The 17,588-nt window shown below is 46.6% G+C and overlaps 1 protein-coding gene across 1 annotated transcript in view; it reads left to right on the top strand.

Moving 5' to 3' along the window:
* Positions 1 to 17,588, top strand: part of LOC138736302 (dynamin-1) — a 215,270-nt gene that overhangs the window by 184,313 nt on the left and 13,369 nt on the right. Inside the window, exons 17-19 of the mRNA XM_069885585.1 lie at positions 3,196 to 3,369; positions 9,446 to 9,687; positions 9,819 to 10,049. Of these exons, the coding sequence (XP_069741686.1) occupies positions 3,196 to 3,369; positions 9,446 to 9,687; positions 9,819 to 10,049 (647 nt within the window). The remainder of the gene's footprint in view (positions 1 to 3,195; positions 3,370 to 9,445; positions 9,688 to 9,818; positions 10,050 to 17,588) is intronic.

Here is a 17,588-nt window from a genome sequence, read left to right as displayed (position 1 = left end):
GTTCATGATGCAAGCCCATTAATGGTGTTTGTAACTCTTTCATTATTTTCAAGAACCCAAGCTAACACATCCGGATTTTCAACTAGTCACACATGGCATGTGGCTAATATTGGAGAAGCACTAGTGCTGCAGCATCCATGCCAAGATCACCCTTGATGGCAGCATTTGCATTGCTGAAAGAAATGATCCTCCTTATCTGTACCAGAGTTGGAGGTGTCACTTTTATAGGCATGGCTGCCGCTCATCACATTACCACAGCACTACACCCTTCCCCATTTTCAGAGGGGACATTGATTTTCAAGAATTTGTCCATTGCAATGGAATTCAACATTGAAAACTGAACTTGACAGCAAGAACAGCATCTTAAAAATTAATACTCCAAGCCATCAAGTATTAAAATATTCTGTGAGCATCTGCCGAATTGTTTCTGAGATGAACTCTGAATGAGTCATTTCCTGAGAACTTGGAATACACAATTCTTAGACCTTGCACATTTAAAGGGGCCAGGATCGCCAATGCCTTAGGATCATCCTGGAGTTCCCAGGAATTAAATATAAATTCCTGAGGAAAAACCATGCAACCTTTGCAATTGACAGGGACCATTTTTGTTCTGTTTGCAAGTATTGGAGATTAGAAAGTGGTAATTTGATGTTTGATCTTACGATAAAAAAAATTGCTTGCTTTTCAATCAGTTGTGGGTGAGTGGAGCACTGTGAGGATAGACATGTCAGGTGTCCAATGGAATAAGTGAGAGAGAAAGGAGCTGTAATGATCCAGCTCCAAGAATAAATCACACTGGCAATTATGAAAGAGATGTTATTCATTATCTGGGACCTTTCCCAGGTCGCTTGAAATGTGATTAAAAGCACTCCTTTAGTGATGTCTGAATGTTAGTCTGGTGTTAATGATAGAGGTGTGGAATATACTTAGCAATTGAGCATCCAAACCTTCACAGACCTCCTACTGATAACATCTCCCTTTACTTCAGTCCTAATCCTCATCTTCAGACAATGATCCCTACCTTTACCCTTGCAACCCTTCAGCTTCTATTGATGGCTCACTGGCAGAAGGCTAGAGTGGGAATACAAGGAGTCTTTTCTGGCTAGCTACCAATGACTAGTGTTGGATCCACTACTTTTCACACTGTATGTAAATGATTTAGATGATGCAATTGATGGCTTTATAGCCATGTTTGTGGATGACACAAAGACACTTGGAGGACCAGGTAGTGTTGGTCATGCACTTTGGTACAAGGAATGAAGAAGTGAACTATTTTCTAAATAGGGAGACAATTCATTAAGCTGGGGATCACAGGGACTTGAGAGTCCTAGTGCTGGATTCCCTGAAGATTAACTTGCAGATTGAGTCTGTAGTAAGGAAGGCAAATGCAATGTTAACATTCATAGTGAGAGGACTAAATATATAAAGGTAAGGATATGATGCTGAGCCTTTACAAGGCATTGCCCAAACCACATTCAGAGTATTGTGAGCCATTTTTGGCCCCATACCTAAGGAACGATGTGCTGGTGATGGAAAGGGTCTCAAGGAAGTTTACAAGAATGTTCCCATGAGAGGGTTAACGTTTGATGGCTCTGGGCATGTACTCACTGGAATTTAGAAGGATGGGGGGAGGGGGTGGTGGGAGATCTCATTGAAACATACTAAATGCTGAAAAGGTAGAGGATTGGTCAGAGAGGATGCTTCCCAGAGTGGAAGAATCCAGGACCAGACAGAACAGCATAACAGGATGTCCTTTCAGAACAGAGATGAGGAGAAGTTGCTTCAGCCAGAGGATGGTGAATCTTTAGCACTTGTTGGCTGTGGAGGCCATCATTGCGTATATTTAAAGCAGAGGTTGCTAGGTTCATATCAGTAAGAGCTTCAAAGATCATGAGTAGAATCCAAGAGAATGAGGTTGAAAGAAAAAATACATCAGCCATGCTTTGAATATCAGAGAGACTCAATAGGCTGAGTGGCCTAATTCTGGTTCAAAGCTTTATAGTCTTTTCATGTCTAAGAATACAGTAAAATCCTTCTCAAGGCACAACAGTTATTGAGTGGGATGCAAGAGATATGTCCTGGGAGGGCAAAGGTGCCAAAGCAGTTAAGGGTAAGGATGGTTGAATATTTTTGGATTTACGCAGCACTTCCTTTGGGGATTAGGAACTATTTACACAGAACTTTCCCTCAGGAGTGTAAATATTATGGATAGAGCCCATGAGAAGGCAAGTTTATACACAGTCTGTGGAATTAGTTTGTTAGATAGGTTGAATGAGCCTTTCTTGTTCCATTTTCTTGGTTGTTAGAAATTTAGCCCAAAGAAAGAATCGATGTTAAGAGAGGCATTTCTTTGATTTGACCCTTCCTCAGCTTGGGTCAGGTCTGCCATCATAAGGTTCCCACACAGTGAGGTCTATTGTAAGCTGCAACTTTAAGTAAAAAAAAACAAAGTAATTCTCTATTTTTCAGTGTATTTTGAGGAGAAATTGATTTAGTTTGAAGCATAGATTTCCAAATAGGGATAATTCACATCTTCAGTTATTAATAAGAGGATATGGGGCAGGTTGAAGAATTGAGTGAGTTATAAGTTCTTGAGGTTGGAAATGCTGGCCCCAAAGATGCAAGTAAATAATTTCAGGTGGCCCCAGCGATTGTTAGCATTTTCAGTCTGAGGAATTACAAATGATTTCACTGGGTTTGAATATATTCAGGGACACTGGGGAATATGTGTGAATTCACTGAGAAGTCCTGGAGCACGTAAATTGTTTCAATGGTCTCAACACAAGAAGAATATTTTTCTGAGATATCACCATTGGTATAGAAAATTTCAGGTGCTTCCAAGTTCATATGAATAATTTCACGTCCTAAGACTTGGTGAATATCTTAATAGTGTTGCTACAACTATGTGACTTATTGAAAGAGGTGAGTTTGGAAATCTCTGAGGTTTTTTAAAAAAATCATCTTAGACATGTCCAAAGCTCAAAATTCCTTCAAAAGTAATTTTGATGCTGGAATCTGTACACTGCCACATTTCCAAAAATGATGTTTGGTGATTTACGCTGAGAGACTTGGGTATCTCCAGTGGAGATACTTTCTCCTGAATTCATGGCATACATAGTACAGAGAGTCACTGAACATTTTTAGTTGTCTGTTGCTGGTTACAATCTAACAATTTCTTTACACCATATTAAGCAGCAAAGTGAGAATGAAGAGAATGGTTCTGGTGACAGCTTCATGCACTCAATGGATCCCCAGCTGGAGAGACAGGTTGAGACCATCCGCAACCTCGTTGACTCGTACATGGGAATTGTTAACAAAACCATCCGGGACCTCATGCCCAAGACAATTATGCATCTCATGATCATTAATGTGAGTACCAGATTCAGTTCCTTGCATCTTCCTTGAAGGTTGATTTTAAGGCCACAGTTTGTGATAAATAATTTGGGGTTCCCAAAACATTTTAAAATTTGTTCTTGAGATATACGCACAAAGGCATTTATTTCCCATGTAGAGATGGTCTACATCATATAAATCATGGGTCCTCTACCGGCATCACCTACGGCTCTAAAAACGTTTCCACCAGCGTTGTCTCCGCTCCATCCTCAACATTCATTGGAGCGACTTCATCACCAACATCGAAGTACTCGAGATGGCAGAGGCCGACAGCATCGAATCCACGCTGCTGAAGATCCAACTGCGCTGGGTAGGTCACGTCTCCAGAATGGAGGACCATCGCCTTCCCAAGATCATGTTATATGGCGAGCTCCCCACTGGCCACCGAGACAGAGGTGCACCAAAGAAGAGGTACAAGGACTGCCTAAAGAAATCTCTTGGTGCCTGCCACATTGACCACCGCCAGTGGGCTGATATCGCCTCAAACCGCGCATCTTGGCGCCTCACAGTTCGGCGGGCAGCAACCTCCTTTGAAGAAGACCGCAGAGCCTACGTCACTGACAAAAGACAAAGGAGGAAAAGCCCAACACCCACCCCCAACCAACCAATTTTCCCTTGCAACCGCTGCAACCGTGTCTGCCTGTCCAGCATCGGACTTGTCAGCCACAAACGAGCCTGCAGCTGACGTGGACATTACCCCTCCATTAATATTCGTCCGCGAAGCCAAGCCAAAGAAGAAGAAAGAAAGAAAGAGAGATGGTGCAAGTTTCCCCTCTGCTGCTCCTTAAGTGAGGCATTCACACACAATGGTTTGGCAGGGCCTTTCTAGAATTTGACTCAGTGACAATACAGGACTTCTTTTTGGAGGTGGGGGGTGGGGAGAAGGTGGGAGAGCAGACATTAGTTCTATTGCCATACCACTGCTGCTCTTCCCAATCCAGGAGTGTGCTGGTTTGAGAGGTTCCTATAGAAATTGTGATGGCTGTTGAGAGATCTAGGCCTTATGAATGTGAATGCAATTCTTTCTTAACCTACCAAATAATGAAAAGACGAGATAGAGTGGGTGTGGAAAAGATGTTTCCCGTAGTGGGAGAGTCTTGGGCTAGAGGGCACATCCTCAAATTAAAAAATGTCATTTTAGAAAAGAGATAAGGAGAAATTTCTCCAGCCAGGTGGTGGTAAATCTGCAGAATGCATTGCCATGGATGGCTGAGGAGGCCGTAATTAGGTATTGTAGTGAGCTGCACTGATCTGCAAGTAAACTGGACTACAGAGGTGCAGGTTTTGCACTGGGATGACATCACAATGATCCCAATGGGAGGAGCTGAAAAGGATCATGGGTGTTGTGCTGATAAGCTCTCTGAGATTTAAAGAAAAATCATTTGGTTGGTTCAACTCACTCCCAGCTTCTGTGTGGTTTTTCTTTCATTCACTGTACACACACTGACCACAGTGGTCCAAAATGGCATTTTGGACCCTACGATGAATGACACGAGTGCACAGAACACAGTCTCACTGAAGTTGCCAACCTTTTGGACCTCACAAATGCTAATTTGGTTCAAACAGGCTGAGGCCCAGCCTCAGGTCAGGTAGATCACCGCAGACTCCACAATTTATTACTACAAGATCAGTTTGCTCGACCTGGAGACTGTTGGATGAATCATCGACTTCTTGCATCAGCCATCAGCCACCAACAGTTATAATACAATTAAGATGCACTTTATCTGCACCTTGGACCTTTCCCGCTACAATCGAACAGCACAACTGCTCCACATGGATGGCCTGGGTGACTGCATGCCGACTACCATTATGAATGATTTGCTGGCATTAATGGATGGCCACAGGCCCTGCTTACTGTTCAAGTAGATATTTCCAGAACAGACGCCAGAAGAATCTGCCTACTCCTCGCGAGTGATGACTTCAATGACCGACACAGGTTAGCAGCCCGTGCGGATGTCCTGTGGCATGCCAAGCAATATGGCAGGAAGTCCTTTGACCTAGCTGCTGCTTCACACCCAGCAACTCATTTCTTTCCCACTCCACTGAGGAGGCTGGCGACAGCCACAACAGGTGGAGTCTCAAACTCGGAGTGGTGGTGTTTGTACCATCAGAAATGAGGTTCTGGAGACCGCTGCTGCCACCCACCTTGCTCCCATCCAGGAAACGCCAGGGCCAGCCATCGCTGTTGGCTATGACGATCAGCCACTGAGACAGCCTCCTTTATCTATGGGACTGGCACTCCGGGCAGCACTTCCTTGTGGACACGGGTGGAGGTCAGCATCTTGTCCCACTCGAACCGAGTCACTCACTCCAGGAAGTTGAAACCGTCCCTCACCGCTGCCAATAATAGCAGCATATGCATGTATGGGTGCAGACCATCCCACTCGAGTTCAGCTCCTGCTCTTTTACCTGTACCTTCACTTTGGCTGATGTGTCTCAGCCTCTACTGGGCGCAGACTTCCTTCGAGCCCAATACCTCCTGGTGGATCTGAAATGGTGCCATCTGGTCAATTCCAGGACCTTTCAGACCTTAACCTTTCGAGAACCCAGGTTCATGGCTCCCCACCTTGACTTGGTAACTTTATCAGGCAACAAGTTTGCCAGAATCCTTGCAGGATTCTCAGCCATTATAATGCCACAGTCCTGAAACATGCTGTCCAGCACCACATCCCCACATTGGGACCCCCACTACATGCCCAGGCACGCAGGCTTCCTTCTGACAATCTATGGCTCGCCATGGAAGAATTAGGAAGATGGAGGAGATGGGAATCATTCGGTATTTGGATAGCCCATGGGCCTCTCCATCAAACATGGTGTCAAAGTCTTCTGGGGGATGGAGACCTTGAGGGGACTTTCTCAGCTCAACAATGCTATAACAGTTGACCGGTACCTGATTTCCTCACATCCAGGACTTCACGGCCAATCTACATGGAGCGAGGATCTTCTCAAAAATCGACCTGGTCTGGAAATACCACCAAATCCCTATGCGTCCCAGCAGTGTCCCCAAGACAGCCCTCTTCACTCCATTCAGCTTTTTTGAGTTCCTCCGCTTGTCATTTGGCTTCAAAAATGCAGTGCAGACTATCCAGAAACTCATGGACTCAGTGGAACATAGCTTGGAATTTGTTATTATCTACCTAGACGACATCCTCTTCATCAATTGTTCACGACAGGAGCACCTAACATACCTGCAGATGCTCTGCCAGTGCCTGCGTGACTACGGCCTAGCCATCAACCCAATAAAATGTCAGTTTGGCCTGATGGCCATCAATTTCCTTGGGCACCACATCGATTGACATGGGGTGATCCCTCTTCCTTCAAAGGTTGAGGCCATTTGTAAATTTATCAAGCCATCTACGTTGCAGGAGTTTGTTGGTATGGTCAACTTCTAATGATGCCAGGATAATGCAACCTCTTTTCAAGTTGCTGTCCAGTCAGACCAAAGAACTCAACTGGGATCTGGAGTCTTCTCCAGCTTTCGACCAGGCCAAAGTTGTTCTGGCCAACGCCACCCTTTTAGTGCATCCGTGCATTGATGTGCCCATTACCCTCACAGTTGATGCATCCAACACGGCCGTTGGCAGTGTCCTGGAGCAGCTGATTGATAGATATTGGAGACAGTTCGCTTTCTTCAGCAGACATCTGCGACCCCCGGAGCAGAAGTACAGTGCATTTGATAGGGAGTCACTAGCCCTCTATTTTGCCTTACTCCATTTCCGCTATTTCCTCGAAGGACAGGATTTCACAGTCTTCATCGATCACAAGCCTCTCACTTTTGCCTTCACCAAGGTGTCGGACCTGTGGTCGGGAAGGCAGCAGCATCACCTCTCATATCTCAGAGAACACAACAGCTATCAAGCACATTTCCGGCAAGAACAACCTCGTGGCTGATGCTCTGACCCATATGTTTCTCCTGTCCCCCAAAATCGACAATACAGCACTCGCAATGGCCCAGCGGTATGATGGTAAGATACCAGCCTACTGCACTGCAGTCTCAAGGCTACAGCTGGAAGACGTGCATTTCTGGCCATCCAAAGCCACACTTCTCTGTGATGTATCCACCAACCGACCTAGGCTCATCGTTCCCACTACATGGAATGTTGCATCTTCAACGCACTACACAAGTTGGCCCACCCATCTATCTGGGTGACAACTCAACTAGTCGCAGACAGATTCATATGGCATGGCTGCATAAACAGGTTGGGCACTGGGCTAGAACTTGCCTGCACTGTCAGACATCCAAGGGGCAGTGGAACGTGAAAGCCCCTCTTCAGTCCTTCCCACTGACATAGACAATTTTACCACGTCCACGTGGACGTCGTCAGGCTGCTGTCTGTTTCTAGAGGCACCACGTACTTGTTCATGATGGTGGACAAGTTCACTAGATGGCTGGAAGTTGTCTCACTCTCAGACACTTCCACATCATCCTGCACCAGGGCCCTCATCACCAACTGTGTAGCCTGTTACGACCTTCCTTCCACTATCACATCAGATAGGGGGACATGGCTCACATCCGGCCTATGGGCAGCACTGGCACAGCTCCTAGAGACCCAGTTACATCACACCATGGCCTACCACCCACAGTCTTACAGCCTGGTGGAAAGGTTCCATTGTATTTGAAGATGGCCCGACGGCCCTCATGGCATGGCTTCAAGTCCCAGATTGGGTGGATGAGCTATCTTTGGTGCTCCTTGGTATTTACATAGAGCCGAAGGAAGATTTGGCCATGTCCTCTGCTGAGCTTGTCTATGGGGCCCTGCTGACAGTCCCGGGAGAGTTTGTGCCAGCGACTCGCGGCCAGGAGGAAACACCTACAGTGCTGCTAATGCGACTTCACGAGCAGGTGGGCACTCTGAACCCCATCCCAAACTCACGCCATGGTTCAGCTCCATCCTACATCCTGAAGGATTTTGAAGACTGTGAATATGTCTTCATAAGGTGAGGTGCGAACCAGATGTCCCTTCAGTGCCCATATGATGGTCCATGTTATGACACAATGGGACGATGTGCATTTTGGACATTGGAGGTAGGCAGGAACCGTTCATAGTTGACCACCTCAACCAGCACCCCTTGACCTCAACCAACTGGTAACAGCTCCAGCCCCCCACAGCAGAGAGGTTGGCCTCCCAAACAAATGAACTGTTTACGAACTGTGGACTCGGCTCACATTGGTTCGTGGTGGGGGGGGAGGCCATGTAGCGGGTGGCACTGATCCGCAAGCAGACCGGGTATGGAGATGCAGGCTCGCACTGGGCTGACATCATAGTCCCAGTGGAGGCAAAAAGGATCATGGGAGTGGTGCTGTTAAGCTCTCGGAGAGTTCCAGTAAAGTCAGAGTTGGTTGGTTCAACTTAGGTTTTAATATAAAAGATGTTTCTGGTTCTTGCATTATATTTTAAACAGCATACCTTTACGTATCCATCCCCTCTACCCAAGGGAGAATGACATCAAGACTGTGGAGTTCCATGTCTCCTGTTTTACTTGAGCTGTTGTTCCTGAACCAGTCACTCCCAGTGAGGGAACCTAATCCCATATTCATCTCTCTGATCAGAAGCCTTGCTCCAACATCTCGCTCGGAGGAGTGTCAGGTGTTTGGAAGTGAAGTTACTGGTTCCTCTTTTATATTATTTTAGAGCCTGTTTGGATTCTAAAGGGCAGGGAATCTGCTATGGTGTGCCAGTGCTAACAAAGTCCTCTCGAGTGTTTCACATTATATGAATGCTCCTGCATAACTTGGACTGCCCACCTATTTTTATCAGGATCTGGTGTTTTGGACTAGTTTTTCTGGTTGGGGAGCTTGGTCTTGGTCTGATGCTGGGCCTCGGTGCTGGACCTGGTCCTGAGTTTGGGCCTTGCTCTGGATCTGAGCCTGGAATTAAGTTTGACCGTGGGCCCATTTCTTCTTAGCTGGGATCAGTGTGGCCTGGACTTGATTGTGACTGGGATCCTAACCATTTACTTTGCAGTCAGGCGGTTCAGCTGCTATTTGCTGAAGGATTAAAACTCAGTCAGAACTAATTGGGGTTCCTCTGTGTTCATATTTCCCAAACAGACAAAAGACTTCATTCACTCTGAACTCCTTGCCCAGCTCTACTCATGTGCAGACCAGAACGTTCTGATGGAGGAGTCTCCCGAACAGGCACAGCGCCGTGAGGAGATGTTACGAATGTACCATGCCCTGAAAGAAGCCTTAAATATCATTGGTGATATCAATACCAGCACCATCAGCACTCCTCTCCCACCACCTGTAGATGACTCCTGGCTGGGAGTCAGGGAAATACCATCAGGGCGAAGGTATGTGAACTGAAGTATCACCCTTGTCTCACCTTATTGGTGCTGGGGTACAGGGGTGGTACCATTTCTGCACTGTAATTCACTCTATGATAATGCACAGTTAATGATTTCCATTGGTTTATTTTCCCCAGGTCTCCGACCTCAAGCCCCACTCCACAGAGGAGAGCTCCGGCCGTTCCCCCTGTTCGGCCGCTCTCCCGAGGCCCTGCTCCAGGTCCACCACCACCTGCAGGACCACCCCCACAAGGACCCCCTGGTAGTGCTCCACCAATTCCCTCTCGGCCTGGGGCTTCTCCTGATCCATTTGGGGCTCCACCTCAGGTCCCCTCCAGGCCTAACCGAGCTCCACCTGGGGTCCCCAGGTAAGATTTGTTTGAAAACGTGTTGCCCAATGGAGATGAAGTGATGGGAACGTTAGATATTGTCAATGTCTTAACTTGCATATGTGTGTTGATTGAAATGGTGGTCTTCTAATTTCAGTGGGAAAAGCAGAGCAGAGGCTGGGGGTAACAATTAGCATTGTTCTTATACAAACACTCATGCCAACCCTCCATGGCATTGCAATGCAGTCAATCTCCCAGTCCATATCTACCCAATTGTAATTGAATCATTTCCATGGTCCAATGGACTAAAAACTTCTTTGAACTTTGGATGTTCAGACAACACTGAGCTGTCAAGCAAGTCTTCCAGTCACACCATTTGATCAATGTCCTTTACCAACTCTACTCTATAGTATTCTCACAACTTTCCTGTGGTTGCAGAATAGACTCAGAACCAGGAGGTAAAGACATGGTATGAAATGCAGGGGAGCAATGTGGATAATGACAAGAACAAGTTTTTGCAGATATAAGTTGGAGTCAAAGCAGAGAGAAATGGTAAAAAAAAACATAGATTATTTATCCAAATGAACTCAATATTCATAATGGAATAAGTAAGTTAAAGACACAAACAGAAATCAATTACATGAAAATCCCTATTATTCCTGAATTCAAGCAACTGGCAAAAAAATTGTGGAAAATAAATGGATAAAAAATACAGAAGTTTAAAATTGGCATCCATCACCTTAAGTTCTCCATTCATGGAACACGCAGTCTCGAGCAACTGGAAAACTCGCTTACCCAGCGTCCACCAATCTCCGTAGATGCCAGATACCAGGGGTTTTATTGTAATATCATCTGATAGGCATTATAGAGACATGGTTGCAACACAATCACGAACATTTTCCAGTATACTTTAGAAGAGTGAAATAAATGGGAAAAAAAAAGATGTGAGGAAGACATGATTTTAAGGGATGGAAAGGATCTTAGCTCAATGAATGAAGAGCCAAGAAGCAGCAAAAGGCAGGAAATCCTGATGGGAGTTGTCCATAGATTGCAATCAATGCAGGGCACAAATGTGCTGGAAAAGCTTAGCAAGTCATGCAGCATCCATAGGAAGTAAAGGGTAGCCAATGTTTTGGAACTGGGCTCTTCATCAGGTACAAGTAAAAACAGGCAGGTGCCTGAGTTAAAAGGAATAAAAAGCCTTTTCAAGCCCAAATGTTGATTACCCTTTCTTCCTATGGATGCTGCATGACCTGTTGAGTGTCTCCAGCATGTTTGTGTATCACACTTGACCCCAGCATTTGCAGACATTCTTGTTTAAATCCATTTAGGTGATGAGGCTGTGGCATAACTCAGGAAGTTAGGGGTGCGTCTAATTAAGAAATGTCATAATCCTGAGGAACTGGGGAGTAACTGTGGAGAACGTGAAATGTTTCAGGGATAGTTTTCCAGATAAATGTGTTATGAAATTAAAGAAGAAACAGCTGAATTTAAATCTAATATTCTGTCAGGTGAGAAAGGACTCCAAATGAAGGTACTTTTGGGGAAAATGATCATAATGTAATCGAATTTAATAAAAGTATAAAAATTTAGTTCTGTAGGATCTTAAATCTTGCTTAGGGAAATTATGTTCAGAAAGTTGATTGTTGGCAATTCTATTTCCAAGAGTGCAGTGGAAATTGAGTCATGAAAAAAGAAAATGAAAAAAATTATTTATTATTATACAAGAGGCCATTTGGACCATTGCAGGCTCGAAGCAAAGTCACCCCATTTCCCTCTTCTTATTTCTGTCAGCACCACAACATTCGCTTCCCTTTGCCCATTCACCCCCCCAACTTTTAATTAATTCTTTAGCTCTTCCAGTTTTACTGTCCAGCTGTTTTTGTCTCCAATGTTTTCCTCTCTTGTTCCATTTTTCTTCCCACAAACTATATTGCTTTTCAAGCTTTGTACTCCTTTCTCTCTTCCATGCCTATTTACTGTTCATTGGACTCAGCTGTAGATTTCCTAGGAAAGAAGAAAAGGCGTTCATGAAGGGTCTGATTGGTAGCCGTGCAAAAGAGCGACTATATGGCGTGGTGTGTCGTGGTCAACCTCAGGGCCAGGAGGACTGCCTTCCAATTACTCCATTTTCGTGTTCAACCTGCCCTTGCCCCTGGAGTTATAGCTAGTCGTATGACTAGATGCAATGCCTCTCACCACCAGGTACTGGTGCAGCTCCTCACTCATCAAACTGGACCCCCAGCTGCTGTGGATGAATTCCAGGTATCTGAATATGGTGAAGATCTACACCAGCGCCTTGATAAAAGAGGCAGTGCAGATGTTGGGGCAAGGGATGGTGAAGGGAAAACAGGAGTATTCGTCTATGACCAAGAGGAAATAGACGTTCTTATTCGTGGAAAGTAGTGGTCCCTTGAAGTCGATACTGAGTCGCTCGAAGGACTGAGTGACCTTCACCATGTGGGCCTGTGGTGGATGGAAGAAGTGCGGTTTGCATGACTCAGTCGTGGACTGGACTCCTTGGACGGTGAAGGGGAGGTTCTGGGACTTAATGAAGTGGTAGAGGCGCGCGATGCCTGGGTGGCAATGGGTGTTGTGCAGCATCTGCAGTTGCTCAGACTGCACTGTCGCAGGTCTGGGACAGGCTATCGGGGGAGTCATTGAACTTCGCTGGTCTATACTGGATGAAGTAGCTGAAGGTGGCCAGCTCAACTCTCCAGCACAAGATCTTGTCGTTCTTGATCTTGCCTCTGTAGGTGGAACATGAATACCACTGCGCACTGGTCACTGAGAAGGTGAACCATCTGCCTGACAGGTAGTGGCACCAGTGGTGGACTGTTTTCATGATTGCCTGGGCCTCTTTTTCAGAGGTGGAATGTCTGAGCTCTGAACCGTGGAGGGTCCTGGAGAAAAAGGTCACGTGTCTGCCCCCTTGATTGATGGTGGCAGTGAGGGCAACATCAGAGGCATCGCACTCCACCTGGAATGGGGTGGTCTCATCCATAGCATTCAGTGGCGTTGGCAATGTCCTGTCTGATGCGGGTGAAGGCCGCTTGCACCTCTGTGGGGAGGGGAAAAGTAGTGGTCTGGGACGTGGGCAGACCTTGTCGGAGAAGTGGGAAGACCCACTGGAGTAGTAAGAGAAGAGCCTTAGACACCTATGGAGAGCCTTGAGCATTTGGAGCAGGGGGATTTCTATTAGAGGATACATGGATTCAGGGTCGGGACCGATGACACCATGTTCCATGATGCTCCCAAGGATGGCGAGGTGGGTGGTGCTGAACATGTACTTCTCCCTGTTGTAAGTGCGGTTCAGCGCCTCTGCCGTCTGGAGAAATCTCTCCAGGTTGGCATCATGGTCCTGCTGGTCATGGCTGTAGATGATGACATTGTCTAGGTAGGGGAAGGTCACTTTTAGATTGTGTAGGTCTACGATGCGGTCCATCTTCCAGTGAAAAATGGAGACTCCATTTGTGACCCAAAAGAGATCCGACAGAACTGGTAGAGGCACCCATCTGCCTCAAAGGCAGTAGAAAGTTAATCCCGGGCATGGATGGAGAGCTGGAGGTAGGCCAACTTCAGGTCATTTGTGGAGAAGACCCGGTTCTGGGCTATCTCATTAGCCATGTCGGCAATGCAGGGCAGATGGTAGGTGTCCAGCTAGGTGTACCAGTTGATGGTCTGGCTATAGTCGATGACCATTCTCGGTTTGCTTCTCCCTTTTACTACTATTAGGACCTGGGCTCTCCAGGGGTTGTTGCTAGGCTCTATAACTCCCTCCACCACGTGTCGTTTCACCTCAGCCTTGATAAAGGCTCTGTTGGCTGCACAGTAGTGCTTGCTTTTGGCCACTATTAGTTTGCAATCCTGTGTTAGGTAATTGAAAAGGGATGGCGGGGATACCTGGAGGGTGGAGAGTCCGCAGGTGCACTGGGGGCAGTCGCTGGGCTTCGTGTTGTGGATGGTGAGTGGGGGGAGAGGGCCACCGAAGGCAAGAGTGAGGCTGTGGAGGTGACATTGATAGTCTTGTCCCAGGATAACCAGGGTCAGAGCTTGGGCATGACCAGTAGCCTAAAGCCTATGTCTTCCCCTCCCCCCGCCCCCCTCCCCCCACCATTGTTCACTGAGCAGCACCACTGTGCCGTGATTGAGTGGTCCTGAAATGCAAAAATGATGGGGAAGTATGCTGGGTTTCATTGTCCAGACCACATTCAGGTGCACAAAGCTCTCAATACTAATGCTATCAAATAGGCATTTTGTTACCTTCCTATTGACGGTGATGTCCATTATTGAGCACCTGAGTGCATGGAGAATGCCTTTCGTCAGCATGGTGGATGCTAGGACCACCTCGGGGTCCGAGTCACTGCTCCCTGACGGTTGTGGTGAGGTGCGGCCAGTGAGTAGCCTTTGAATGGCGGCGTCAGGGAATGCACATGGTGTCAGCCCAGCCTGAAGTGACGTCATCAATGCAGGCAGAGGTTGGGTGACAAAAGATGGCGGTGCCCGTGGTGAGCACAAGGTGAGTTCAACGGTCAGGCCGGAAGTGAGGTAGGTGTGGGCAGAAAGGATGATCAGGGTAATGGCGTAGCCCAGCACTTGCACTTAGAGAGGGTTACGAGACACTCCTGGCTGGTCGCGGAGGGCCGCAGTGCTCCCCATGGGTTTGGAGAGGCACACTTTGGAGCTGTGTGAGATCCTCGTGGGGCAGTTCTTACAGGAGCACCTGTCTGACCCACACCATGACCCACAGTACTTACAGTGGTGGCTGACGTCAGCGGCGGCAATTGTATCTTCCTTGTGGGGCCCTTCAGTGACTTCGGCTGTTGTCGGTATTGGCCAAGCCGGTGACTGGGGGAGGTGAGCATCAAAGACCTCCACATGGTGAGCTGCAGCTTCTAGGGAGTGGACCACTTCCATGATCCTGACGAGGGAGGCAATGTTCTCCTCCAACAGTCTCTGTCGGGTTGCTCTCGACTGCAGCCCTCACTCGCAGACACCTCAGACGAGTCACTTCATTTCCCCTGCATTCACATCAGCTTGAACAGTGCACAGGGGTGCTAGTTCTCGTGGAGCCCTCAGGTAAGCATCGGTCATCTTACCTGGCTGCTGTACTCTGATGCTGAATAGGTACTGGGCTTAGAGTATATTTGTTGGGGGCTTGTACATATTTTCCAAGGTGGCCATTGCAGGTTCAAAGTCTGTGCAGTCTCTGATGGCGTGAAAAGCACAGGGGCCCAACTTGGTGCGTAGGACCATGAGCTTTTTCTGGTTCGTATTGATGACCTCTCCTTGAGAGTGGATGATTGCCTCAATCGCATGCTTCCATATCTCAAAGTATGTTGGAACATCCGGGTGCTGATGGTCTATGTTCAGCCTCTCAAGGATGAGGAATCTCTGCATGGTCCTCAAAATTTTAAGCTGATTAAATTGTGCAGTGCAGTGGTGCAGCAAACAAATACAAAACTCGAGAAGACTGTACTACAGACTTTAATCAGCTTAAAGTTGAACACCAAAGTGAACACCAGATCTGTGTAGCCTCTGGTTCCACGTGCCCGTCTAATTTAGGAAGGGGCCAGCTTGAGTCTTTATACAGGCCGGTGATTGACAGCGGGCAGGTGGGGCCAACCTCCCAGGTTGCCTACCTGCAGGTATAGTGGTTTCCCCTGCAATAGGCTGGTAGGAATCCGGCCAGTGTAGTGGTTGTATCACCACAGCATCCTAGCCCCACCCCCGCCACAGTCACTCCAGTTGAGCTGCCATGCACCCAGCAAGTTGACGTGGTGTTTGAGGTCCAGGACTCAACAGCAGTCCCAGCAATATCCCAGCAACCAACTCTCCAACGGTCGCAACGAAAAACTGGGCTACTGGACAGATATAACTTGTAAGAACCTCTGTCCCACTTCACCCCACTGGACAAAATTTAAAAAAAGGGGTGAATATGGTGAACTGTTTTATACTCATTTATCTGGCTCTGCCCCCTTGCCCTGTGGCTCCTCCCACTTGACCTGGTATAAAGACTTCAATGCCATAACCCCTACCCCAAAAGCCTGGGTCACAGCATGGGATACACTTCAAATTTATTGTGAATAAAAGCCTGTCATTCTGTAACTCCAGTTTTTCGAGTTATTGATAGCGCTTCAGTTGTCTGTCTCTCGTTTTGCTGTGTGTGTGTATGTGTGTGTGTGTGTGTGTATGTGTGTGTGTGTGTGTGTGTGTGTGTGTGTGTGTGTGCATGGTGTGTATATGTGAGGTGTGTGTGAAATTGTGCATGAAGTGTGTGTGTGTGTGTGTGTGTGTGCGTGTGTGCGCGCGCATGCATTCTTTTCTGCCCGGCTGTATACTGATCCAGCTGTGTGTATGCATTGTCTATTTGCCTCTGCCTAGTTCACCCTCTCCCTCTTGTCACTGTACTATCTTTCATTCTCGATCTCCCCTTGTGTATATCCCCACCTCACTCCTTATAAAAGCTGTTCCTACAAAATGCTTACAGTTTGCACAATATTTGAATGCATTGCAGTGGCTGATTTTAAGTAGCGACCCAGGGCATAGCTACAGAGTGCCTCTGGTACTGTGGGTGTGCTTTTTGCTGGTTGAAGGCGGAAACAGCAGTCTGGCCTGTATGGCCCCATTCACCATGAAACCACAAGGAAACAGTGAGGCCATTGACCAGCCTGAAACCAACCGACTCACATTCCTGATCGATGGTTGAACTCTTTTCCATCTCCTTCTGAGCTTTCCCTGGAGATCAGGTATAACTCATAGGTGCACATGTTATTCGAGCCTTCTAAACCAAAGGTTCTGAAAACTGATTTAATCTTGTCCTCAACCATTTTTGAGCCTGTTCTCCATTTCCATCTGGCCTAAACTTTTGTCCATCATGGCCTTGAATATAATCAATGACTTAACATCCACTACTCCCTTAGGAGAAGAATTCCAAAGAGCCATTAACCCTCTGGGTGAAGAAATTCTCCCTTTGTAACTAAAATAGGGTGACCACTTCTTCAGAAGCAACAACCACCAGTTCAAGATACTCCCTCTTCAAGAATCATCATCTCAGTATTGTGCTGTATCTCTTAAAGTTTTTTAAAAAAAATCCTATATATAAACCCTTCAACCTCCTTGCTTACATTTGATTTGATGTCAGTATTAATTATATTGCATGAGTAGAAAGTAAAGGAAGATAAGAAATGAGTGGGATGTGGTTTTATAGTGCAAAACAATATAATGCAGATTTCTCTAATCCCAAGATTTCTCTGTTTCAGTGCTTAAAGAGAGAATTTCACCATTTAAATAAATAATAACTAATAAAGGAAAAATGATTGGGGACCCATTTCTAGCCACTGTTGTATTATTAACTCAGGGCCCTGTCCTCTGACCTAAACCAAAAGGACAAAGCAGTCTATAATTTACATCAGTCATGATACAGAAAGGAACGGCTGGTTTTGGCAGAGCCTAGAATTTACTTTTGCATAAAGCTCTGCCATCAAATAATTCCCAGTCTTTACTGCATGCCATTCCACAAAGATGGAGTATTTGGACAGAAATTTGTCTATCGGCTGGTGGTAGGTAGGGAAGGGT

Source organism: Narcine bancroftii, chromosome 1, assembly GCF_036971445.1.
Source record: "Narcine bancroftii isolate sNarBan1 chromosome 1, sNarBan1.hap1, whole genome shotgun sequence".
NCBI lineage: Eukaryota > Metazoa > Chordata > Chondrichthyes > Torpediniformes > Narcinidae > Narcine > Narcine bancroftii.
The sequence above is the reverse complement of the archived record's forward strand: the minus strand, read 5'-3'. Positions and strand labels throughout refer to the sequence as shown.